This window comes from Pygocentrus nattereri, chromosome 5 (genome assembly GCF_015220715.1).
Source record: "Pygocentrus nattereri isolate fPygNat1 chromosome 5, fPygNat1.pri, whole genome shotgun sequence".
In the NCBI taxonomy this organism is placed as follows: domain Eukaryota; kingdom Metazoa; phylum Chordata; class Actinopteri; order Characiformes; family Serrasalmidae; genus Pygocentrus; species Pygocentrus nattereri.
In genome coordinates, this window is record NC_051215.1 from 37,987,564 (window position 1) to 38,013,780 (window position 26,217).

At 40.9% G+C, this 26,217-nt stretch overlaps 1 protein-coding gene across 12 annotated transcripts in view; it reads right to left on the minus strand.

Moving 5' to 3' along the window:
* Positions 1–4,294: 4,294 nt before the first annotated feature.
* The window catches only part of zmiz1a (zinc finger, MIZ-type containing 1a), a 149,640-nt gene continuing 127,717 nt past the window's right edge, over positions 4,295–26,217 (minus strand). For 9 of the 12 annotated variants that reach the window (XM_017723688.2, XM_017723668.2, XM_017723660.2 and 6 more), the window contains 18 exons: positions 19,557–19,692; positions 18,649–18,763; positions 18,316–18,533; positions 17,698–17,893; positions 17,299–17,589; positions 16,657–16,839; positions 16,500–16,568; positions 16,182–16,350; positions 15,682–15,823; positions 14,473–14,683; positions 14,051–14,156; positions 13,389–13,549; positions 12,947–13,014; positions 12,786–12,854; positions 12,365–12,615; positions 12,001–12,167; positions 10,763–11,023; positions 4,295–7,548 (listed from right to left, as the gene is read on the minus strand). In XM_017723688.2, coding sequence (XP_017579177.1) covers positions 7,441–7,548; positions 10,763–11,023; positions 12,001–12,167; positions 12,365–12,615; positions 12,786–12,854; positions 12,947–13,014; positions 13,389–13,549; positions 14,051–14,156; positions 14,473–14,683; positions 15,682–15,823; positions 16,182–16,350; positions 16,500–16,568; positions 16,657–16,839; positions 17,299–17,589; positions 17,698–17,893; positions 18,316–18,533; positions 18,649–18,763; positions 19,557–19,692 — 2,921 coding nt within the window. In that variant the 3' untranslated portion in view covers positions 4,295–7,440. Of the gene's footprint in view, positions 7,549–10,762; positions 11,024–12,000; positions 12,168–12,364; positions 12,616–12,785; positions 12,855–12,946; positions 13,015–13,388; positions 13,550–14,050; positions 14,157–14,472; positions 14,684–15,681; positions 15,824–16,181; positions 16,351–16,499; positions 16,569–16,656; positions 16,840–17,298; positions 17,590–17,697; positions 17,894–18,315; positions 18,534–18,648; positions 18,764–19,556; positions 19,693–25,127; positions 25,222–26,217 lie in introns of those variants that run through there. The other 3 variants (XM_037538591.1, XM_037538593.1, XM_037538594.1) reach the window with 2 other exon arrangements.

The following is a 26,217-nucleotide window of genomic DNA, read 5'->3' on the forward strand; positions in this document are numbered from 1 at the left end:
AGCGCCCCTGTGTGGCCGGTTGTGTTACAGGCTCAGCAATTAAAGGTGGTGAGAACACTATAAAGTCAACTTGAAATCAAAAGGGCGTTTTTACTGATCCCCTTTCAAAGACTAGATTCTTGTTTCCATCTTAGTATAAGCTTTTCCCACCTGAAAAAAAGTCGAGATCCTATATGGAAGAAAAATATATGAATAATTTCAAATTATTGGATTATTATAATAATCCAAAACGCTGCATATCCATTTGTAACAATTTTGACTACAACGAGTTTTTTAAAAGGACAACAACTGATGTTAATAGAAAACACGTTTATTTTTCTAATAAAGGTGGTACTGACAGCCTGTGGTATCATACTCAGTTAACCTACTGCAACTTTACAGCCCACACTTTTCATCTTATTCCTGCGCCTCATGATGCTTTGAGTGATTTATGGACAGAACTTCTGGCAACAGACAATACCTAAAGTGCTTCTAACAGCTTAACGTGATAGAAACATGGGAATTAATACAAATGTAAATGATCTTAAATAACTCTTATTGAAAAAGCTTTAGTCGAATGATCCTTTACAGCCTATATGAATTACTCACGCTAATAAAGTCATTTCATTTCAATTTTAAAAGTGTGTTTACAGTGAGAGTTAGACGCAGGCAGAAAACCACGAAGCAATGCCAATACACTAAAGTAGAAATCTATTTTATAACCAGCACTGCGATAATGCTCAAAAATTCACTCTGGTATGTTATCGAGCAAGTGGAGATAGCTCCGCACAATAGCCGTAGTTCTAATACAGACATTTTAAATTCGCAGCAGGCATGTAAGTAATATTCTTTACTTTTTGTCTGTTTTTAAGTGTCTGTTTATTTGAGGCTTGAACTTAACGTCTGTCTTCCGTTATTGTAGCATTAGCCTGTTAGCCGGTTAGCTTTCTGCTACCTGTCATGGCTCTAGTCATAGCAGAATAGCCAGGGAATATAAATTGTAAATCAGTTAAAGGGAGCTGTTAGCAGCACCCGGTGAGGTTTAAGAGGCAGTTCGGCATCTGTCTGCTTTTTATGGGCAAAGATTTTAGCGCTAAATGAGTCTTGAAACCACCTTGTGCTGTAAGTTAGCTAGCTGTGTTTTTTATTAAGAGAAGCCTGCACTGGTCGTCACTGTCCGAAAAAACAACCTCGACTTCCAACGTAACCTGATGCACTTTACTAAATTTAGGCCATTTTTATTGCTCCATTATTCATGAAGTTTTCACATAATGTGACAGCTGCTGTTCAAATGATGATTTTTTTTTGGACATCAGCGTATTCGCTCATATTAAAAACAAACTACACACCGTCCATTTTCACGAGTTCAGCTTACAGCCACTGACGTGGTACTGGCGTGTTAGTGTGTAGCGCTGATACCAGTGGATCAAACACAGCTATGCTGTGCTATTATGCGCTATGTGGTCAGTAGAGCTGATGAATGAACAGAGTTTAGAAGCAAAGAGGTGCACCGAAATGACCGGTTATTGTGTGTGTAATGTATGTGATATTTTAAGCTTTTAAAAAATTTTGAAGATATATCAAGCTGCACCAATTTTTAATACTTAAATATGTCAGTATGCATATATGTTAGTACATTGAAATACATGCACATGTGTGTATATGGACACTGGACACTGGACCGGCTGGACACTGAAGGACGACCGACTGCTGAGCCCTCCTACTACCCACTTCAGACCAGCTGCCCATGCCCCAGCTGCCACCACCAGCCTTGGACGAGCTGCCCACCCTACGCTGATGTTCTCATAGACTCCTAGTTATTCCTAATACCAATATTACTGCTATTAATATTAGTAGTATAATCACTTGTAGGTAGTTTGACCAGAGGAGGATGGGTGCCCCCTGGTGAGCCTGGTTCCTCCCAAGGTTTCTTCCTCAGTTCTGAGGGAGTTTTTCCTTGCCACTGTTGCCCTTGGCTTGCCGACCGGGGGGTTTCTGTAAATTCTTACAGTCCTGTTGAAACTTTGTCTTTTCCCGAAATTCTGTAAAGCTGCTTTGTGACAACATCCGTTGTAAAAAGCGCTATACAAATAAATTTGATTTGATTTGATATGGACATTTCTTTTGCAAATGAGTTTTGATTATATCACTACATACCAGTGGACAGAAGCATAGTAATAACCTTATTATCATGCTTCACCTCTCCCTCCCACAACCCTCACCTATCATCCATTAAAAACACAAACAGCTCAGACACATTCTGATACCGTGTTTCACTCCAGCATGTAAACTGTAAAAAGAACAGGAATGTGTCACAGTACTGCAGAAATGCATTATAAATAATTATGCATTATAATTCTTGGTATAAACTACTTGAAAGGGGCTATATCATGGAAATCTATATTTTACACATGTTTTATGTGAAAAAAGCTTGATGTACAATGTAAACCTTGTTTTCAGAACTTACCATTTACTCTCCTGTCCATAGAGAACATATATAGTAACTAAACTGCAAAACAGCCCGATTTCAAATTAATAGGTTTTCTGAAGTCACAGAAACCAGGCCATTTACATACAACCCCAATTCCAATGAAGTTGGGACGTTGTGTAAAACATAAATAAAAACAGAATACAATGATTTGAAAATCCTTTTCAACCTATATTCAGTTGAATACACTACAAATACAAGATATTTAATGCTCAAATGGATAAACTTTATTGTTTTTTGCAAATATTCCCTCATTTTGAATTTGATGCCTGCAACACAGTCCAGAGAAGTTGGGACAGGGGCAACAAAAGACTGGAAAAGTTGAGGAATGCTCAAAAAACATCTGTTTGGAACATTCCACAGGTAAACAGGTTAATTAGAAACAGGTGAGTGTCATGATTGAGCATCCCTGAAAGGGAGTTTCCACTTTTGAACAACTGCGTGAGCAAATAGTCCTACAGTTTAAGAACGTTTCTCAACATGCAATTGCAAGGAATTTAGGGATTTCATCATCTACAGTCCATAATATCATCAAAAGATTCAGAGAATCTGGAGAAATCTCTGCAAGTAAGCCTCAAGGCAGAAAACTAACATTGAATGCCCGTGACCTTCGATCCCTCAGACGGCACTGCATTAAAAACCGACATCATTCTGTAACGGATATTCCTACATGGACTCAGGGACACTTCAGAAAACCATCGTCAGTGAACACAGTTTGTCCCTCCATCTACAAGTGCAAATTAAAACTCTGCCATGCAAAGCAAAAGCCAAATATCAACACCCAGAAATGCCGCCGGCTTCTCTTGGCCCGAGCTCATCTGAGATGGACTGACGCAAAGTGGAAAAGTGTCCTGTGATCTGACGAGTCCATGTTTCAAATTGTTTTTGGAAATCATGGACGTCGTGTCCTCCGAGCCAAAGAGGAAAAGAAATGTCTGGATTGTTATCAGTGCAAAGTTGAAAAAGCCAGCATCTCTGATGGTATGGGGGTGTGTTAGTACCCATGGCATGGGTAACTTCCACATCTATGAAGGCATCATTAATGCTGAAAGGTACATACAGGTTTTGGAGTAACATGCTGCCATCCAAGCAACGTCTTTTTCAGGGTCGTCCCTGCTTATTTCAGCAAGGCAATGCCAAGCCACATTCTGCACGTGTTACAACAGCGTGGCTTTGTATTAAAAGAGTGCGGGTACTAGACTGGCCTGCCTGCAGTCCAGACCTGTCTCCCATTGAAAATGTGTGGCGCATTATGAAGCGCAAAATACGACAACGGAGACCCCGGACTATTGAGCAACTGAAGTTGTACATCAAGCAAGAATGGGAAAGAATTCCATCTACAAAGCTTCAACAATTAGTGTCCTCAGTTCCCAAACACTTATTGAGTGTTGTTAAAAGGAAAGGTGATGTAACACAGTGGTAAACATGCCCCTGTCCCAACTTCTTTGGAATGTGTTGCAGGCATCAAATTCAAAATGAGTAAATATTTGCAAAAAACAATAAAGTTTATCCGTTTGAACATTAAATATCTTGTCTTTGTAGTGTATTCAAATCAATATAGGTTGAAAAGGATTTGCAATTCATTGTATTCTGATTTTATTTGTTTTACACAACGTCCCAACTTCATTGGAATTGGGGTTGTAGATCCCGATTTATCACATACCAGTTTAGCCGAAATGAAAGTTATAAAAAGTGTTTCCGACTGGTCTGCTCTTTGAATAAGGCACAATACAGTGCAGTCAATCAGAACAGTTCCACATAAACCCACACAAACATAAGTGAAACTCTGAGAAAGCATAAAATACAAGAAACATGTGGGATGTGGGCTCTTTAATATTAAATGATTTTTAATGACTTTTTTTAATGACTTGTCATTCACATAAATCATGTCGACAAAGCGGTAACCATGTTTCATCTGAATACATATTTATTAGATAAATATTAGGATGTCACAGCATCTAACTACATACAGTTTTGCAAGACTAAAAATCACAATTCGTTTTTTTCTTCTGAACAGTTTAAAATATGAAATGATTGTACACAGAATGTACAAACCAAAAGACAACTGCCACTTTAGGCGCCAATATCCTCAGATTGTACCTTTTTTTTACTCTGATCATGATATCAAAATTGTACAAACTATGAATTTGGTTACAATCTTTTGGAACCACTCCAGGCCCCACGTCCCTATCCTCCAAATTATTCCCCAGGATTTTCTTCATCTTTTTGTAGCACCTTATAGAGTACACAGGTAATGGAGCAATACACATAAGCTAAATATTACACAAAGGTAAAACAAATGTGTCTCGTTCCCCCCTATTTCCCCTGGCATGGGGGGCTGGAAATATTTTACAGAAGTGGAAAAAAAATGGCGAGAGGTTCCACAGACGCTAACAAACACAGATTCATTTTACCCAATTCGAGTCTGTTAGGAGGATGCAAGCTTTACAAATTCTAAATACACAATGCACATTCCCCTGGGGAAAATGAATACATTTCTGTTAACGTGTCTCTATTTGTCATTTACATATGTACATGCATCCCTTATGTCCCCTGCTCCTGCTCTCTTCCAGACCATTTCCCATCAAGACCTGTGGCTGAGTAGGGGACGAACAACGCCTGACTCATCTCACCGTAACTATCTCTACCTCAGCTTACGCTTTCTCCTCAGTGACTGTACAAACTACAGTAAGTGGCAGGTCTATAACATGGACTATGCTCAACTTGAAGTGTGACCCAAGTGGAAGTGGAGATTTTAGTTCAGTTTGTGTGTCTAGAACGAGGAAAGAAAAATGTGGCAGTGCATCATTTAAAAAAAAAAAAAAAAAGATATACAAGAGTATTAAAAGTGGAGAACCACATCCCTCTGTTTTGAAGGAGTTCAAATGTGTCGACAACAAACATAAGGTCTGTACATAACTGAGCACTAAAAAATTGTAATACAAAATAATTTAAAATGGAAAAGAATATTTTTAAAATGGGGTAAATATGCATCTGACAAAACACATTGCGAATGGTTTTCAATTGTAAGCGCAAAGAAGTGACAGTATTGCTCCAGAACAAACTCAGAATAATATCATGAAAACATAATGCGAACATAAAGCACATTTTGATTATTAACAGAGGGTATAAATTACAATAACAAGGGAGCAAAGCATAATACTTTGCAGGAATATTATGTTTCATAAAACAAAGTAATCTGACATGTTAAAGGGATTCTCTGATTGGGAGAGTTGCTGAGCTCATGGTATAAGCACCTGGTTAAAACATCATTTCTGTGATTCCTTTTTTAGGTATTACTTATGTGCACTGGCTAAAGCTTGAGAAATGTGGGGTTAAAGGATGGTTTCCGATGATTTATAGCCAACAAAATAGGATTACACTGACATTTAATGACTGTAAAAAGCTACTGTACCATAGAGTGCCATTTCATCACTACATTGTTATGCAAATGCCTTTCTGTAACTGAAGAGATCTCATGCTTTAACCTTCACCAAATACAGATATTACCTTGCTTAGATGTTTGGGCCACCTCCTTCAATCACAACACATGACTTTGGTAATACATGGCCATATTGTAATCAACGCACATACACTGTACATTTAGAGTTACAACGACAGGGGAAAAACAGTAATCATAGCATGAACAATATATTGTGCATAACAAACATAATCCTTTACATGATCATAGTTCCATGTTTAAAATGTTGAATGAAAACAGGACAGAGGAACACTTCTGAAAGCACTGATTAAAAAAACGACCCAAAAAAAAAAAAAACCCAAAACAAAACAAAACAAAAAAAAAACAGGCTACACTGTTTTCTATCACTAAAACAAAGGGTGATTGGCACAAGTGCACATTAAAACACACTGTATGCTGTCATGTCATGAGGGGTTGAAAGACATCACAGGCCTGGGAAGGGCCAAGTTCATGCATTAATGGGGCAAGAACCCCAGAAGAAAGAGCTGATAAACTACTGTTTCCAGAAGTGATTGCATTACTTTACAAAATGAATTGACTTGCCCATTGAGTTTGATTCCACAGCACTCTGAGATGGAAAGATTTTGTGAAGGAGGTACAGTGCTGGTTATTAATGCATATAATCAGGCATACAGTATTGGCATGATTCTATAAAACATAAAAAAATAAATAAAAAACAAAAGGAATTGTCATGATGCAGTTACGTGATTTGCTTTGAATGGAACACTCATGAGTGAATATGATGGGCAAAATGGTAGTGATGATATGACATGATATGCACAGCTGAAGGGGTTTTCCTAGGAGTTCCACGTATGAGCATCGATGGACTTACGAAGCCCACCATTAGAGTCTCTGTGATGGGGATACCAGATCACTCTGATGCAAATTTTCTCCGTGAGTGTGATGCAAGCATTCTTCCCTTTGATGCTTCCTTTGCAGTGTTCCTGTTGCAGTTTGATGAACGGTATTGTGCTTTTTCCGAGGGACTCTTGACAGACAAAAGTTGCGAACATCCAGCAAATAACACTAGACGGGCATTATTGGGAAGCAATGGTGGTAAAGCTTGGAAGAACAAACTTCAGAGCTTGTGGACACACACGCACCAGTTACAGGAAGATTTTTTTTTTTTTCCATTCAGGTCTTGCTTTTCACAAAAGGAAAAAAAATCTGAATTAAAAAAATGCTACAACACTTTCCTAGTGAGCACACATACAGTTCTGTGTGACATATATATTCATATGAACTGATTATAGCTGCACAGTTTTTGTTGTTTTTTTCATATTAGTATTGAAAGATATCACTTTAGTGCCAACCAACATGGCTGCTTGTGTGGAAAAGGACGTCCATAAAAGAGTGAGATATTTACACGAGTAAGAGGCAGAGGGAAGAAGAGTGTTTTGCGCTTATAAAGTCCTGGATTGGTGCTCAGGATGCTTCTCGACTCCTGACAGCCAAACACGTCAGTGCCTCAGGTAAAGGAGCATTAGGGAAGTCAGTTGTTTTCAAAGAGGGAGAGCAGATCGTCATTGCTGTTGCTTGGGAGGTCTGGAGGGTCTAGGTATGATAGTAACTCATCTGGGTTCGCCAGTTCTGGCAGCAGCTGCAGAGAACAAGACAAACGTTAGAAAGCAAGAACATAGCGAACATTTCAAGTGTAACTATGTACGTCATGCACTTAGATGTCTTAGAATATGCATTTGTCAGTTAAAGATTTATATCTATACTGAGGCTTGTTTCCCCTTTTAAATCAAACAAACCAAAAAGATGTACAACAGAACCACATACAACCCCTGGCAAAAAGTATGGAATCACCAGTCTGGGATGAGCACTCATTCAGACATTTTATTCTGTAGAACAAACTCAGATCAAAAACATGATGCAATAATAAGGTCATTCCAAAGTGCAACTTGTTGGCTTTCAGAAACACTAAAAGAAATTAAAAAAAAAAAAAAACATTGTGGAAACAAAGTAATTGTTACTTTTATTGAGCAAGCACAGGGAAAAAAATATGGAATCACTCAATTCTGAGGAAAAAAATATGAAATCATGAAAAACAGATCAGCAAAAGAACATTTAAAATACATCACTAGTATTTAGTTGCACCACCTTTGGCTTTTATAACGGCTTGCAGTCTCTGAGGCATGGACTTGATGAGTGACAAACAGTATCCTTCATCAATTTGGTGCCAACTCTCTTTGATAGCAGTTGCCAGATCAGCTTTGCAGGTCGGAGCCTTCTTGTGGACCATTTTTTTCAATTTCCACCACAGGTTTTCAATTGGGTTGAGATCTGGACTATTTGCAGGCCATGACATCGACTGAATGAGTCGTTCTCCAAGGAATGCCTTCACTGTTTTTGCCCTATGGCACGATGCATTGTCATCTTGGAAAATTATTTCATCATCTCCAAACATCTGTTCAATTGAAGGGATGAGAAAACTGTCCAAAATGTCAATGTAAACTTGTGCATTGATAGAAGAATTAACCACAGTCATCTCCCCAGTGCCTTTGCCTGACATGCAGCCACATATCATCAAGGACTGTGGAAATTTGGTTGTTTTCTTCAGGCAGTCCTCTTCATAAATCTCACTGGAACGGCACCAAACAAAAGTTCCAGCATCATCACCTTGTCCAATGCAGATTCTTGACTCATCACTGAAGATAACTTTCATCCAGTCATCCACAGTCCATGATTGCCTCTCCTTTTCTGTTTAGGTGTCAATGATGGTTTTCTTTTAGCTTTCCTGTATTGAAATCCCATTTCCTTTAGGCGATTTCTTACGGTTCGGTCACATACATTGGCTCCAGCTTCCTCCCATTTATGCTTCATCTGTTTAGTTGTACTTTTTCGGTTTTCAAGACAAATGGCCTTAAGTTCTTTGTCTTGACGCTTTGAGGTCTTTCTTGGTCTACCAGTACGCTTGGCTTTAACAACCATTCCATGCTGTTTGTATTTGGTCCATATCTTGGATACAGCTGACTGTGAACAGCCCACATCTTTAGCAACCATGCGTGAAGAGTTACCTTCTTCAAGAAGTTTCACAATCCTCTCTTTTGTTTCAAGAGACATTTCTCTTGTTGGAGCCATGGTTCTTGCCACTCCACTTCGTCCAGCAGCCCTCCAAGGTGTCATGACTACAGGTGTTTTTAACTGCAGACTAACGAGCAGATCTAATCTGAGGCAGGTGTACATTTAGGGAAAGGAAATTGACTGGGTGTGTCCATATTTTCTATCTCCAATTTGAGTGATTCCATATTTTTTCCCTGTGCTTGCTCAATAAAAGTAACGTTTACTTTGTTTCCACAATGTTTTTTTTTTATTTCTTTTCGTGTTTCTGAAAGCCAACAAGTTGCACTTTGGAATGACCTTATTATTGCATCATGTTTTTGATCTGAGTTTGTTCTACAGAATAAAATGTCTGAATGAGTGCTCATCCCAGACTGGTGATTCCATACTTTTTGCCAGGGGTTGTATTATCTAGGACTGGTTGATATGGCCAAAAATATTATCACATGTTTTCTATATCATGCGATAGTGATAATAATTGATACTCATTATATGCATTTCTAGATGCTTTGGGAAATAAAACCATGCCTGGACAGGACTTTCAATTACCTAAAATATCCAGAATTTGGCTTTGCTTTCATATTGACATTTACTTTCGACTGTCTGCCCCTTGCTGCCCTCCTGCCTTTAAGGTCTTTTTTGAAAACCAAAATATGTTTACACTATCTGCTGCTCACTTCTGGAGTTTCAATAGAGTCTTGAAAACTGAATACCAATCATGGTATGGAGTAACACAGATACTTGATCATAGATAGACAGATTAAGATAGAACCAAAAACAGTTGTGCGATGCGGAGCAAGGAGGCATTTAGTGCCTTAGCTAGTGCTGAGTAAAGCGAGATTTATTTTGGGCAAATCCAGGGTCGTAGCCGTAATAGTCCAGGTTCATACAGCCAACACAGAGAGATCACAGGACAGACATGATGAACAGAACACAGGCTAAACACAGAGAACAAATAGCAAACATATAACTCAAACAAGCATACAAAAAGCACGTCAAAACAACTCCAAAATACATCCAAACAAAGACCAACACAGACCAGGGCAAACATGGGGCTTATATATCAGAGGGAAGACAAGGGACAGATGGAAAACAGGTGGAGACAATCAGGGGTGGAGTCATGAAACAAGAGGACAGGACTGAAAACCAAAACAAAGAAGCACATGGACAGGACTGGGAAGTAAACACAACACAAGCACATGGACAGGGCTGGGAGGGGCCAATTGTGACAAGTTGAAATAAAAATATACATTACAATCCCTGTCATTTTAATTTCTACTAGGGATTGGCAGATCAATACTGAAATGCTAATACTTCTGATTCTGACATTTCTTTTTGTGAATCTCACATTTTAATGTCTGCCTTTTCACTTGTAGAAATCACAAAGAATTCATAAAGAGTATCAGTCTTTGAAATCGGGATATTAGGCATTACTCGGTATCAGCACAAAAAGAAAATTACTGGCATCGCCCACTCCTAGTTTGTGCAGTTAGTGAATGGCTAGACTTTTTCCCCTTTCCCATCTAGTGAGTAAAAAGTGTACATCACCATCTAGTGTTCCAAAGTAGCTACTGATCGAAATTCAAGACGTCGAAACCAAGTGGTAAACAGAACGGCATAATAATTTACCAATCAATATCAGTATTGATATTTAAGTTCAATTTTCTTAATTATCATTATCATTTTATCACTCAGGCCTAATATCCACTGTGAAATCTGACTTCCTCTATGCAGTTGTGGTTACTTACGTCCAGAGAGGGCTCAGGCATGTCTGTCGGTCCCTGGCCACCCACCTGGCCCTCCGCGGCCGGGTTAAATGCCATGTCAGGGTGCGGATGGCTGTTGGGGCCGGGTTGTTGCTGTGGGGGCGGGGCTTGGCGTGGGGGCTGGGAGGATGGAGGGCCGCTGTGATGTAATGGCTGCGCTGATTGGCTGTTGGGGTGGGGTGATGCGTGCATGCCTGGCTGCATGGAAGCATGGGACTGCTCAGCGCTCACAGGATGGGGCATCTACAGGGAGGAGGAGAGAGAGGCAGTGAGGAACTGTGTGCGCAGCATGGAGCGTGGGCCAGCACCCAGGTGGCAGACAGAAACACATATGAACTGTTTGGAGTGATACGAGTGCCATGCAGATGACATCAGAGCAAATCACCACACCATTCTAAAGAAGATTGAACCCACATTCCAATTTAAAACTACTGCATTTATGTATGTATGTACATACCACCACTTTCAATGGTAACTGTGAGTGTATTGTCGGTATTGACACTATTGTTCAAAAGTTTGGAATCAATGTTTTTAATAATAAAAAAACAATGTGGCAGTAGATAAATACACAAAATTATTCTAAGTAGGAATGACTCTGAGTAGAAAGCATTAAAAAAATTGTAGACATCCAAAATGATGAATGTAGCTGCAGACGATCCTAAAATGACAGAAAGCTGTATGACATCAACAATGAGGTTCGAACAATATTAACATGTAGAATGTCCTGTATTCCAAATTTTATTTCATATCTTGAGGCAGATATCTTGAAAAAAATATGTAAATAGATAATTACAGTATATTATCTAGCATAACTTCTTATTAACACATATTAAATACTAAAAACATTAACACTTGATGTCTAGTTTATAATATTTCAATTTACACTACATGAGATATTATTATACATTAATAATTATTGAATTACCAACAAGTAATTCCAAGCTTTTGAAGGGTAGTGCAAATTCATTTTACTCTATGCAAAAGCAACAGACATGAGCAAGTGCCAAACTTCTATATGGAGAAAATGAAAAGTATGTAAGGAGCTTCCATGTGTTGTGACAACAGACAGACAGGTTTGGTCCACTGTTCATATTTGAATGAAAAACAAAGTTCCAGAGTGTTTAATGTAAACACTGTTTAAATGAAAGCAGTGGGCTTCTGGATGACCAGCTGAGGCTGGAGCTGATGTCAGGATCGGATCTCGACTTTGGCTTTCTTACCGAATCTGGCATGCTGTGGCCAAGGGGTTTGTCTGGGCCCATGAGGTTGTTGGGCAAATCTGGAGGGTGGGAGAGCTGTGGCCCATGCATGAAATCATTCATGGGAGCTCCTCCACCAGAGTTACCGTGGGGAAAGTCAAAGTTTCCATGGCCTTGGTAACTATTGCCTAAAAAAAGCAGAGAAAATAGAGAAGGACAGTGAGAAGCTTTCCCTCATGAAGTGCTTAGGTCAGCCTTTTAAAATCTGCTGGCATAAGTCTATCTGACTGTTATGACTGAAAAATAGTCAGGCAAACGTATTTTATCCTAGATCTTATAAAACATTTAATAATATTTTTCCTAAGGTAGACAGAGGGCTGCTGACCTCTACCTTGGCCCCCATACTCTGTGCTGGTCCCTCCGTGCTGAGGCGGGAGGGAGGTGTAAGGTGAGGGTCCTGGCCCCAGTTGTGCGATCATATCCATCACATTAGGCATGATCATCTGGCTGGGACTCATGGTCTTAAAGCGCTTGGCCAGAGGGCCGTCTGGGTCTTCCTTTATGTGCAGGTCAGACTTTATAGGCACCGGCCGCCAACTACACGTGGGGTCAATGGTGACCTCTTCGAACTCCGAGCTAAGGATAAAAAAAAACAGAAGATTCTGAGCATATGAGAACACTTAAAACTTGCACAAAACAAACATGTACACAGAAAGGCTTGTGGGTATGTGGCTGTGTGGGTAAACCTTGGGAAAAAAGAACTGAATGTGTTGATCCTTAAGGTTGTTTACTTCAGTCATACATACTTTTGGATGGCATTGAGAATTCCCCACATGTACTGGTCCACTTCCAGACCCTCCAATAATGCAGTTTTACTGGGGATAGAGAGAGCCGTATGAAACTATGTCAAAAGGGGAAAAACACATTTTCATTCCAAAATTCAGTATAGTTAAGGTTTGTTACATACTTGCATACGGGACACCTCCACGTTCCTCTCTCACAGTTCAGCTGCAGATAGGACTCCAGGTCGAAACACTTTGAAGGAGAGGCAATATCAGTATTAGAGAAGCATGCAGCACATGTAAAATAGGCCACAACTACTCATGCTACATGTTGTGTAAGGTAACAGCAAAATACTGAGTACTGATCAAGGTTCTCTCCATGAAAAAAAAGTATAAAATGAACTGACTGGCTGAGCCACATCCAAAGCCCTTAAAATGACTACGTTTTTCGTGTTTTAGAATATAGCATTTAGTTACCATACTCTGTATATTTGGACTAAAATGTTTTTCAAATAACAAATTCCCAAACAATTCCAGCCATTTTCACTTTTTTTTTCACAAATTTTCACATTTTTGTAACCTTCTTCTCAAAGGAACCAAGCCAGCAGACTTCATCATGCTGCCTACCTGAACGTGTTTACAGTCATGTCCCCGTGCAGGGAGCTGGATCCGCCGGAATGTGATGGGACACTTGAGGGACACTTTGATGGCCGTCTGCTCCACCCCGTCCTCTCCGTTCAGTGTGGCATTCCCAGAGGACGCTGCTACACTACTGAAATTTCTTTTTACTGCAAACAGAGAAGTCAGACATGAGCACACAAAAAAGAAAGGATAAAGCAGCCCCTTTCACACTGTTTATCTATGGTCAAGACCATCACAGAGCAAATATTATTTGGATGTTGGTTCATTCTCAGCACTGTAATTATTACAAGTGACTATAAGTAACACTGATGTATTTATGACTTGTTAGTGTGTGTTGTGCAGGTATGCATGCATCAGACAAGCACTGCTGCTGGAGTTTTTAAACCCTGTGTCCACTTTCTGTCCACTCTATTAGACACTTCTACTTTGACAGAGACAATAGCTCATTTGTTGCTGCACAGTTTGTGTTGGTCACCCTCTAGTCCTTCACCAGTGGTCACAGGACACTGCCCACAGGAAACTATTGGCTTTGATATTTTTGATTGGTGGACTATGCTTAGTCTAGCTGCGACACTGAGGTGTATGTGTATGTGTGTGTAAATATATATCAAACATGAACAGGTTTATCATGCAGAGTGTGCTCTTACTTTTGGTAATGCAATGTTCTGCAGGCAGGAGCCTCTTCTTCAGCAGGCCCTGCAGGACGGATCTCACTGACGGCCTGTGCACCAGCTGCAGCACGAACAAATGCGACTGGAACAAGAGCAGACACATGTTAACACATGCCAGAGAGCCCCCCCACACCATCAAATCTCTGCGTTAGTGCTCTGGGATAATGATCTCCTCAGTGCTGTTTGCTTTTCCAGCGGAAGACCACGAAACCGATACCAAACGCACACGCACACACACAGACAATGCAGGATCCTACATGAGCAGGACTGCTGAAGCAAATCAGTGGTATCTCATTTAGTATCATATGTTATACAAGAGTGCTCCAACACTGCCATTAAATCAGGAACGATGCATTATTCAAGAATATGGCCATTAAGTGCATTGTAGCTGTACTCACACAGCAGCAGGCTGTGACTGTGATCTGGATGGTGTTTCTCCCAGGCTGACACACGTGCTTCAGGTGCAAAGGTTTGTGAGAGGTCTTGTTGTCACCCCTCTCAATGGTGAGCGGGGTGGCGTTGACGCTGACCTGCACTGATGCTGGCCAGTTTGTGTTCATCTGCCGGTCCTCGTGGTGGTAGCACTTAAACTGGAGCTCCAGGTCAGACCTGACACAATCAGTTAAGTGGTTAACACACCAGCATATGCACATTTTAGCATGTTTATGTTATGGTATTTTTGATGTTAAATTTCAGTTAAGTAATTAAGTAATGCCTGATGCAGCGGCCAGGATCCAGGATTTTTCATTTTAACTGTCTTGTGTTTTTTTTTTTGTTTTTTTTTTTATTTGTTTTGTTCAGGACCTGAGACCTTACAGAATTCTGCATGAACAACACAAATATGGAAGACAAGAAGGCACAAATTATAATGCCATTTGCATGCATATAGTAGCATACACATGAAAGAAAATAGGTCTTATTTATTTTTTGCTATGTCAATTAAAATGATTTATAGCTTTTCTTTAAGCTTGGGTCTCATTGGTTAATGGTCTTTCATGCATCCTCACTAGTTGTGAATATTGAACATTTTAATTTATTGAAATGTTTAACGTACTCACAACTGGCCTGAGAACAGACTGAAGAGGTTAAGATTGGATGCTACATGTCCCAGGCCACAGAACAATCTAGGATAACTGTTTAAGACCTGAGTGAAATTGAAACACCTTTTGAGACTGTCGGGAGCAGAAACCTGGCATAAAACCTGGCCTGATTATTGTATCGCATGGGCTGTATATGAGAAAATACCTGCAAATGCTGTGTAAAACAGTAATTTACTAACACTTTGGGTATGTTTATAGCTTAATGTTCATCAAAGTGTCTTACTTGTATAAGAGTTCATTTGGCTTAAATTATGATTTGATAGTTTTCCATTTTTTAGCTATTACTAAAAGGACATATTGAAAATGTTGTTCAAACAAGAAATGAAAAGCCCAAACAACAAATGTTTGGGTGCTGATGAGTGCTGACATCACAGGCTATAAAAGGCAATGAGGTTCCATCATTGTTCTTAAAGTATTTTTTATACATTGAGGTCCTCAAACTTTATAAAGGCAGTACAGCAGATTCTCTGCAAAACATGCTAACAGAGCATGATGTAGCCAACAGACCTCCACATGAGGGTCTGGTGGACGGAGGGCCGCAGATGGAAGACGTGGTTGCTGACGGCCAGGTTGTGCTCTAATCTGAAGGGCTCCAGCACCACCCCATCCCGTACAGGGAAGGTCAGCCGTAACTCCTCATTGGGGTTAGCTAAAACCAAAACACAGCATTAGCTCATACATACACACGCTGTTATGACAAGAGAATCTTCTCTTGTGCTTTTTAATAGGCATATACTGCAAGATGTACACAAAACTTTGCCTCTAGGGTCACACAGTTTCAGCTTTCCCACTGAAATGCATGCATTATGAATGTGCTCAGAGTGGATGTGAAAAATGAATGAGGTAAGCTAAATGAGTGGTGAGATTTTTTTCTCACCCAGCTGAAGGTGTTTAGAGGATCATAGGGTTGTCTAAGACGTGCTGGTGACATCCTCTGAGTGAGTGTGTAATAAAAACACAAATAGGAAGACTGAAATAATATGAATTGTTATGTCTGTGGCACTCACTTGGTGGTGGGGGCAGGGACGTCATGTTTGGTTTCATGTCAGGGGGAAACGGAGGCTTGACGTCCTGGTTGGGCGATAGGTATGGAGGGATGCTGCTTCCGGGAGTCATGGGTGGCGTGGGGTTCCCAGGAACTGGTGAGTGAGGATAGTTCACAACCTGCCGAGGAGGCTTCAAGGGGGGAAAGTGTACTATATGTATTACTAAACTGTAAAGCCATACTATAAATATTACATAACACAGATTTAAAGATTTGCAATACATAATCCATCACATACTGAGCAAGAAAAATTTTAACAGTGGACAAGAGGGATGCCTACCCCATTGCCTTGATTATATGCATAACCACCTCCTGAGAAATTGTTATTCTGACCGTTGAATGGCTCCTGCTGCAGAAAAGAAATAACATGTTTTGATTTTCAATCTGATGCATGAAAAATTAAAGGTACATCATGTTTACTATTATATTACATTTACCTTATAGTACTGGCTCATTGCCACTCCTGAAGGGGGGTACTGACCAGAGCCCTGCTGGCCTGGCATTCTTTGACCAGGGTAGTTGGGTGATGGCAGTGCTCTGGAGGCATTAGGGTTGGGGTACTGCCCTTGCTGGTTAGGAAACTGGCCATTAGGTCCAAACTGTTGGCCCCCATAGTTGGGCTGAAAAGGGAATTTTAATTATAGCCATTGCACCAATTAATGAACAAGCCAAAACAGTTTAATGGCTGTTTAGTAGCAGCATAATGGAAGGTGATTCAAAGGTGTGTTTTGTGCCTAAATATAAAGAATGCGAACAAAATATATGGAGTCAAGCTATAAAATGCTTCTTTAGTTTTGCATGGCAGATATGAGGATAACAGAGCTAGCAAGTAAAGCAAACCCTCGCCGACATGTTCTGCCAACTATATGATTAAATCATCGCTCACCTCAAAACTAAATAGAAACCCTCATGTAGCTATAAAATTGGACATATGTTTAAAACAAAGCATAAAAACCTCAGTAGCAACAAACCTGAAGCCTCAAATTTGTACCTTTTTTCCATTTTTATAGATGACATTATGCCACCCAGTGGCAGAAACCACATAAAAATTTGACTGTTGACTGAGAGTCAGTTCTCACCTCTCCAGGATAGGGCCTCTTGGTGCCCTGCATGGGCATGGATTGTGGCCTCGGGCCAGGATAGCCTTGCTGGGGCATCCTCTGGCCATGGCCCCCAAAAGGTCCCATCCCTGGGGCCCGGGGCTGGTTCATACCCATTGGTGGCCCACTCAGATTGGAGCTGTTCATGCTGGCCCCCATGGTGGCGGGGTTCATGCCTCCTCCCATAGCCGAGGGGCCCCGGGGTCCAGGTTGGTTCATGAACTGGTTGCTATAGCCCTGTGTAGGTCCCATCTGAAACGAAGAGCACATCTAGAGAAAAAAACAAATGGAAATGAGTGAATAATTGAGCAAATGGCTTAACATTTCTATTTCAGTCTGGATGTGAGCCAGCACCTGGACTGCGTGAACATCACCCACCTGGCCGTACTGGTTCATGTCTTTGTTGGTCTCCTGCAGGGCAGCTACTGTGGCTGTGGCAGTAGCTGTTGCTGTGGCAGCGGCAGCGGCGACAGCAGCTGCGGCAGCAGCAGCGGCAGGCTGGGTAAAGTCCGATGGAGGCCGGGTGTGAGGTGGCATGCCTATGCCACCTGGAGCATTCGGACCACCTGGGTAGCTGCAAAAGTCAAAACAGCAGCTTACTTCAACTTACTGGCACACAGCTAAAAACAAAGTCAATAATCACAATAAAAGAATGCCTAGCTTTCAGATAAAAAAAAAAATCTGATGTCATTGTTTCTGTATATTACATTTCTAGATATCTCCTTAATCATTATACTCTTTCTGTCTGCTTGGCACTATGTGAAGGTGATATCATCTCTTTTGAGAAAACTCCTGGAAGACTAAGATCCCTGAGCTAAGTGTTGGCTTGGCATCATAATCAAATATCAAATATCACTAATGGAGGACTTATTGCCCAAGTTTATTGAATTTCTCAGGGAATCAAGCAAGGAACTTCTCTCTTTGGGAAGTATCTTCTCATCTATGTGACTAGGACTGTTCCACTGATTTGTCAGAACTGGGGCTTTGAATACTCACCTCCCACTGAAGCCTCCAGCTCCGGGGTGCCCCGCTCGTCCGTACATTCCCTGTTGCATGTAGGCCTGGTTGGAGCCCCCTTTGCCTGGAAACTGTTGCTGTTGGCCGGGGAACTGAGGGGAGTTGATCCCTGGGTTGCTGGCCGACATGCCGGACCCTATTCCATTGCCTCCAGGATTCATAGGGTTGTTGGTGTTGGCCATGGGGTTACCCAATACCTGATTCAACAAAAACAACAGGATTACAAAACCTTCAGCTGTCCTTGTTACGCAGAGTGCAACAGAGATTTTCAAAAGGGAGCATTCATTACATTAGTACTGCTTTTTGTCTCACCTGACTTTGTGATGTATTAGTAACACCCCACACGGTTGTGACCACTGACAACGAGCCTGGAGCCTGGTTTGTGTTCTGCTGCCACGGAACAGAGTCGTATGGAAAGGACCCATCACTGAAAATTAAACAATAGGATCAGATCAGCCAGCTGATGTACAAACATCCCTTACCATACCTAAGATCAGGACATTCATGTTCCAGATCTTTACAGTGGGGTCTAAAGCACTAAGCGGCAGCTTCAGGGAGGTTTGCTGACTTTTGGAAGAATCCTCTACTGAATGGAGGACATTGTTTCCCGAAGCTGTAGGATTCGCCAGGGAGACTTTCCTTGGCAACCAATCACAGCTCAGGCCTGGGCCCAGAGCACAGAATGTTCTATTAAACATAACTTCATTGAGCCAGTGCTTCTCCTCTGCTCGGACACCCTAGAGGCCCTTTCTCTGGCACTCTATCAACAAACAACTCCACAGGCCCAAATCCCATTGACTTATATAGAGCAAAGTTTAAATGAAAATGAAGCATCATAAAAAATTTTTTTTCTGTGCCTCAGAGCCTTGAGATCACTTTGATAGCCAGCAATGATTCAATGTTTACACAGCACAGCTGACAAAAACTTGAATGCCGGTGTCTTGTAAAAGACTGAGTAAACGCAACTGGTGGTAACAGTGGGTGCCAAACAAATGGGCAGTCTTTAAGTGCACTGCATTTAAAAGAATGGCTCATTTCAGACAGGAGTACAGAACACTACAAGAACAGCTTTAACTTAGCACATTGTCCTTGTATTTAAGCTGAAGGTCTAGGGGCAACAGGTTCAGAGCAGTAGTTGTCACAGTGCTTGGAGAGGGTCCAGCGGGAGGCAGGCTAGACGTCTGCAGAACTGGGCTTTTGTCTGGCCGGTGCGCACTGACCTGTGGGAGAGCGAGGGCTTCATGGAGTTCATGGGTGGTTGCATGGGCACTTTGCCTTGGGGCTCACTCTGCCGATTCTTCTGGTGCCGCAGCAGGAGCAGCCGTCCCAGCTCCTCACACCAGGATGACAGCAAGGCTACAGAGAGAGAGAGAGAGAGAGAGAGAGAGAGAGAGAGAGAGGAGAAAGAGAGGGGGAAAGAAACAAAGGGAGAATGACATGAGTCTATAGAACCAAGGCTTATTAACTTAGCATATCACACTTCGATCTACATACTTTGTTCTTCATCCATATAATCTATGCTTAAAACCATGCTAGCTGCATTTAGATTAGATAAGTAAAATGTATATTTTTTTTATACTTTTTACTTTTCTCTGAACAGACACATTTTTCCACACAAAACTGACAAATTACAAATTTGCAAAGAAGAGAATTTAACACATGAGTCAAGCACAGCCATGCCTGGAAAAGATGATGATAATAAACCAGTTCAAACACAATGTAGCAACAATGAAGTCCTTTCTAAAATCTCCACCGGCAATTCTCAGCCTTGACCACCGGAGGGCACTGCAGTCCTGTATTTTTCCAAGCACTTAGGGCCATGTCAGCATGCCTCTCTCAGGATCATATGCTTTTCATCTGCAGTGTATAGTAAGCAGTGATCCTACTACAAAAGACTGCTCTTCCCTTCTCATGGTGGGAGGATGAAAACGCAGAGAGGGAGAGCGAGAGAGAGCGGGAAAGAGAGAGAGAGAGGGAGGGGAGATGAGAATCGGAGCTGAAGATGGTGAATCACAGCAGCTTCGAGCTATGGCAGCACTTCACTACTTGGGGGGGAGGCGGGACGTGAGCCTTTTGCCACAGCAATGGAGTGGTTTCGGAATGGCAGGTGCTGGCACGGAGCCAAATCTGCCAGTGCTGCACTGGCTACTGTAGCTACCCTACATTTCCATAGCTCAAACTCAACCAACAGCTTTAAGTGCTCCTCTAGTGCTCTAGAGTGGTCTCTGGACCCTCTCTTGAGTGCTCATTCACTCACACACATGCAGACACCTGTGTGCAGTGATGGAGGAGAGATTGAGAGAATGTAGACACATTCTCTACATGACTGTACCACACAGATGGAGCATGAACAAAAGGCATGAACTGCCTCACTGGTGTGGTCTTACTCCACCATCAAACAGATTCTGCAAAAGGACAAAATAAAATATTCCCTTTCATCCAAAATGAGTTCATCCTCCGGAACAATACCCTTCTTTCTTCCCTGAGACCCCTCCACGGAGACGGCAGATAGAGAATCAAAAATGCCCCATGCGCTTATTTCAACACAGGGGGTGGTGTTAAAGAGTCTTTTTCTCCTTGTCTGGGGAGTCTGCAGCTCCAACGTGAGTGGCTGAGTGCTCTCTCTCTCTCTCTCTCTCTCTCTCTCTCTCTCTCTCTCTCTCTCTCTCTCTCTCTCGCGCGCAGAGACAGACGTCTGCCTTGGCTCTTTCCTCCCTGTATCGATCAGCCTGTAATGACTAATAAGACTGCTCAGCCGTCTCCAGTGCCCTTAATGCTAGGGGAATGTAAACGAGCAAATATGCATCTGACAGACAGAGAGGATCACGCGCACGGAACACATTTTCACCTCCATCTTAGCTTTATCACACACACTGATTTCCATCTGACCTTCACATAGTCATCTTTAAAGGCTTCATTGTTTATCTTCTTCCATATTTTTCAATATTTACATAAAATATTTGATATTTTAGGGCCTGCTGGAACAGCATTTTATAGGCTTTGGTAACAAACATTTGAATATGCATTCTCAGAGTCACTCAATAATTCTTATATTTCATAATTAACCATAACTTTAAGTATGTTTGTTACTGCAGTTCAAAAAATATCCAGTTGGCAGCAACAATGTATTAACTGTATGTATATTAAATGTATTAACATACTGAAGCCCAGCTGGATGTTTAATCCATGATTGTAGCCCTCTTGTTAAAATACAAATTTTACAAGTCACATATCTAGACGTAATGTAATGAACTAAAGTTATAATTTTAGTTATCATCTTTGTGGTTTTAGCTCGTTTTCAATCTAGTTCATCATTTTCTGTCAGTTAAGCCGAGTGTGAGTATGACTGCATTCAGACAAGTTATTCGGGCCATATACAGTACAATAAAAAAAACTGAGTAAATTATATTTAAAAAGCTAATTATCTGGGCAGTAAGCATATATTTGTTCATAAAAAACACTAATATTAGAATAAAAAAACTTTAAAAGTGGTTGCATGTTATATATTATTTTTAGTTGTAGTTATCATCAGACACCTGGTTTGGCTAATCATAGCTTCATTACATTTGAGTGTGATGGTGATGGAATACAAAGTCCATGATATGTCCATGAGATATACATGTTCAGATATACTATAGATAAGTGGAAAATTCCGGTATATCATCTATCATTTAATTATTTCCTGACATTCCCAAAGTATTTACACTATTGAAAAAAACATCTTAAAATACCTTCTGGGTTCTAGCTTATGGCATTTTTTTACACTGTTATATTACTGAATAGAATGAATTATTAATACGGTAAGTGATTACAAACATTTGAATGGTAGTTTGGTTTTCTAAGTGAAACTAAGGAAACATTTTTTTTGCTGAATTAGAGATACTGGAAAAAATATCTAAAATGTGGTATCTGCAATCGTTATGGCACATTTTATATTTTATTTTACATTTCCGTTTGCAAATAAATAGAAATTGTACGCTAAAATATGCAGAAAAATGCTATATTCATATATGTTTGCTTCCTGTAGATTTTCACTTGAGATAACAAAATGTGTTATTTTGTGTGTGTGTGTGTGTGTGTGTGTGTGTGTGTGTGTGTGTGTGTGTGTGTGTGTGTGTGTGTGTGTGTGTGTTCGGACATTCCTATATTGAATTCATTTTACACATTGTTGTAATAGGGACTGGCTCACTCTAGGTTCAAATATACAATCACAGAGAGAGGTTGTACGTGTACATATATCAAAGGGCTCTGTTTGAAAGGGAGCACTGCTTACCACACGACAGGCGTGAAAGCCATCCCAGCAGGTTTGGAGCAAGAGGCTGGAATCACCCACCTACTTAAATGAGAATTATTCCACCCTGCCATTACAGAGAGCTTATCTCCCTGCTAAATCACCACCTCTGCATGCTGGCAACTGCTATTTTCTCACAAAAGACCAACTTAGAACTCATATGACAGGTTACAGCCAGCCACTGCCTGCCAATTCCCCTCTGTAGTCCCCCGCCTAGCGCACCTCCTACACCTAACAAAGAGCAAGAGTACTCCTGCCTGCAATTCAGCCTATGCATTCACTCAAAACAGCCCACACTTAGGTTAATCAGCCCAACACCTTCTATCAAAAAGCAACATCGCCCTCTCCTATTCAAATAAAGCTTCTATTTTTCCTACAAAACATCAACTTCGTCTCCCCCTTACAACACCTCCAGTAGGTTTTCTTCTGTACTCTGTTAGTACACTGGCCTTCTCTCCATCCGGTAATTCTGAATTAACATGCCTGTTTATGCCTCCATTTCCTTCTTATCCCTAGCTCCTGTAGTGCTGCTCTTTCCCTCCCTCTCTCTGTCACCTGCTTCAGCATGGGCTGTGTGTTGTGTCTTGACGTGTTGACAGTGGGCAATACAGCTCTGCGGTAGTATGTGTATGGCGCTCTTTGTTGGCTCTGTAGCAGCATGCAGAAGCAGGCTTTATTGTGGTTTACTGGGCTCAGTGGTTGAATGTGCTGAGTTACAGTAGGCTGAATGGTGGTGTGTGCTGGGTTAAAGACTGTGGGCAGTATGGTGATGTGCGGTGTGTTTAAAGGCAGTAGGAGGTACAGTGCTGTGCTAAATTAATGGCAGCAGGAAGTAGGATTCTGTGTGCTGGTTTAATATAAATCTGGGAATGGGGTTCTGGTGTTTGCTCACTGTATGGCAGTACGCTAGTGCAGCTCCACTCTGGCAGGGCTGGTTGGTTTGGCAGAGACAGTGGCAGTATGGGGCAGAGAGAGCAGACACAGAGCACAGCTCTCAGTGGGCCAGGTAAGCACCAGCCAGCCTGTACTAAAACCCAGAAAGATTGTAACTGCCATTACAACTTACTGAAATTCTGTAGCACTGTTCAGGTTTTTAACATGTACATTCAAAGTACTAAAGTCAACAAAAAAGGAAAAGCATGAGAACATGCCAGTTATCAAATTCAAAGTGCACACATGTAAGATTTTTTTAATATTACCAACCAGCAACAGTCAAAGTAATTATAGCTGCTCTTTAACCCTAGCATTTAACCCCAAGAAGTTAGTTTTCACCAACAATAACAAACCATGGTGTAATTCAGTATAAATTATTTCTCACTCATAGCTAATTGAAACAACTGGGGAAATTCTCTCTGTTCAGATTCTAAACCATCTTTGTGTTCATAAACAGAAAAGGAGATATTTAAGGATTAATATATTATTAATCTGCACAAGTCTTGTTTTGCAGGAAAAGTAAGTCAAACAAACGGAACAAATGAAAAGGCTTATCATGTGATTAAATGCATAGCTACTCAATTACATTTTAATAGTGCTGCAAAATTCTTGACTTCTAAGGGACAATATGGTGCATAAGAGTTGATCAAACTGTACTACAAAACACATATAATCGATTCTGACAACTTTTAATGACTGACTAAAGCCTTTTTAAAACTCAATGAATGGACTACTTCATTCACTAAGTGAACAAACGCAAAGAGAACTTGTGCAGAACCCAGCTTGGGAAACACTCTCACCTTGAGTCCGTTCACATGAATGTCTTAAATGTCTTCAGTGTTACTATGAAGGTTGAAGACCTGCCTCACTGTGACTCTTATGAAACATGCCCTGCTACTCCTGAAAGTGCCAGACCACTATTTTGTCCAGCAGAGCTGGAACAGTCTTAGCGCAGGGACAACAGCCTGTGGCTCTCCAGATTACTGGCAGAGCAAGCTACAGAAACAACCTAAAATGTCTCTCTCACTAGCCGCCTCTCTACGCTTGAACTATGCCCAGTTAAGAGGCTCTGCAGTGTGGTTTAGTGGGCTGATGGCTGTCCATCCCTCCTGCTGACCGGTGTAAATCCCCAAACAAGCGGGTCCTCAGAGGATCGGGTCTCCCTGGTTACACAAATCACCTCCAAATCTGCCCAAAGTATGTGTGCTTCCCCTTGTTCCACAGGCTGCTCGGCCAACCCCTGCCAGCGCCCTGTCTCAGCCCCAGCCTCAGCCTTGGTCTCACTCTCTCTTACTGCTCTCACCACCTCATTATGAGCTTTTTAATTAGGAAGCAGCCTTTCCATCGCTAATAAAACGGAGATGGTAACAAACGGACAGTGGTGTAATGGAGAGGGGCCAAAACGAACAAAGCCATCAAAGTAGAGGACTCCACTTGACTCTATAATCGCAGTCTGGCTGTATCAGATAGCAGACATCATCCTGGTCCAAGCACCCAGCCTACCGCGCCAAACCCAGCGCAGTGCCTTCGCCCTGACCATTACTTATTCATTGAATGTATTACAGACCTGCGTGTGAAGAGGCAGTCTGTGGGAAAGTGGATTTGGTCATGAAGAAATGCGTGAGGATTATGGAGTGATGCTGCCTTCACTAGTTACCATCAAGCAGTTCCATCACACTGTAAACACAGATATTATCAGAGTCATAAAAAACTCTAATCTCTAAAATGGTAATTTTACTAGTGAAGAGAAAAATGTTTTTAACTTTAAAGCATATTAATGTACCATTTTTTTATTTCACATCATTTGTAACCATTACTTTTAAATGTTCACACAACATAAAGGGCAGCTAACATTTTCAAACAGTGTTTAAAACAACTGAAAAATGCAAAGAAAATATGACAGCAATATGATTTATGTTAAGGTTCAATGCCTACAAGGAAATGACAAAAAATGTGTCAAGAAAATGTATCAGTTCAAAGGAAATGAGCATAAAGGAGTCAGACTTCACTTTAGCTATGAGTGAGAATCCAATTTCTTTTTAGATTTACATAATAGGCATAATTACTATGCCTGACTTTTGTATATAATGTAATTCAATAGCTTACATATTCAAACAATAATCATTTCCTACAACCTATCAGCATAGTTCAGCTGATTGATCGTCATGTTTCTGAGTGTTTACTGCCTGCCAGAGCACACCCTCCTCATGTCCACATGGCTACATTGAACAATCCACCACCTCCCATCCTACACTGACACCCTGAGCGATGTGTTCTGCTAATAGAACCTCATTTCATATATTTATTAATAAGATTATTGTAACATTCTCACATAATGATAGCTTCTGTTACTTTGGGGTGTTGTTTTCACCCAGCTGTGATCAGAGTAATGATATATGAGGCTGTTGACTTTTTGCAGTGCGTAAGTGCAGCACTTGACTTTTCAATGTGCGTAAATAAAACAGGTGAAGATACGCATACAGAATGCATAATACACAGACCACTAGCACAAAAACTCAGAGAAGAAAAGATCCTGTGTATAATCTTAAAAACGTCTATGGGCCTAATTTTGGAAAATTCACTCCAAAATCCTTAATTCTAAATTCTTCAATCTGTTAATGCAGGTCTTTCCCTGACAGTGTAAGCTGCTTAAAATA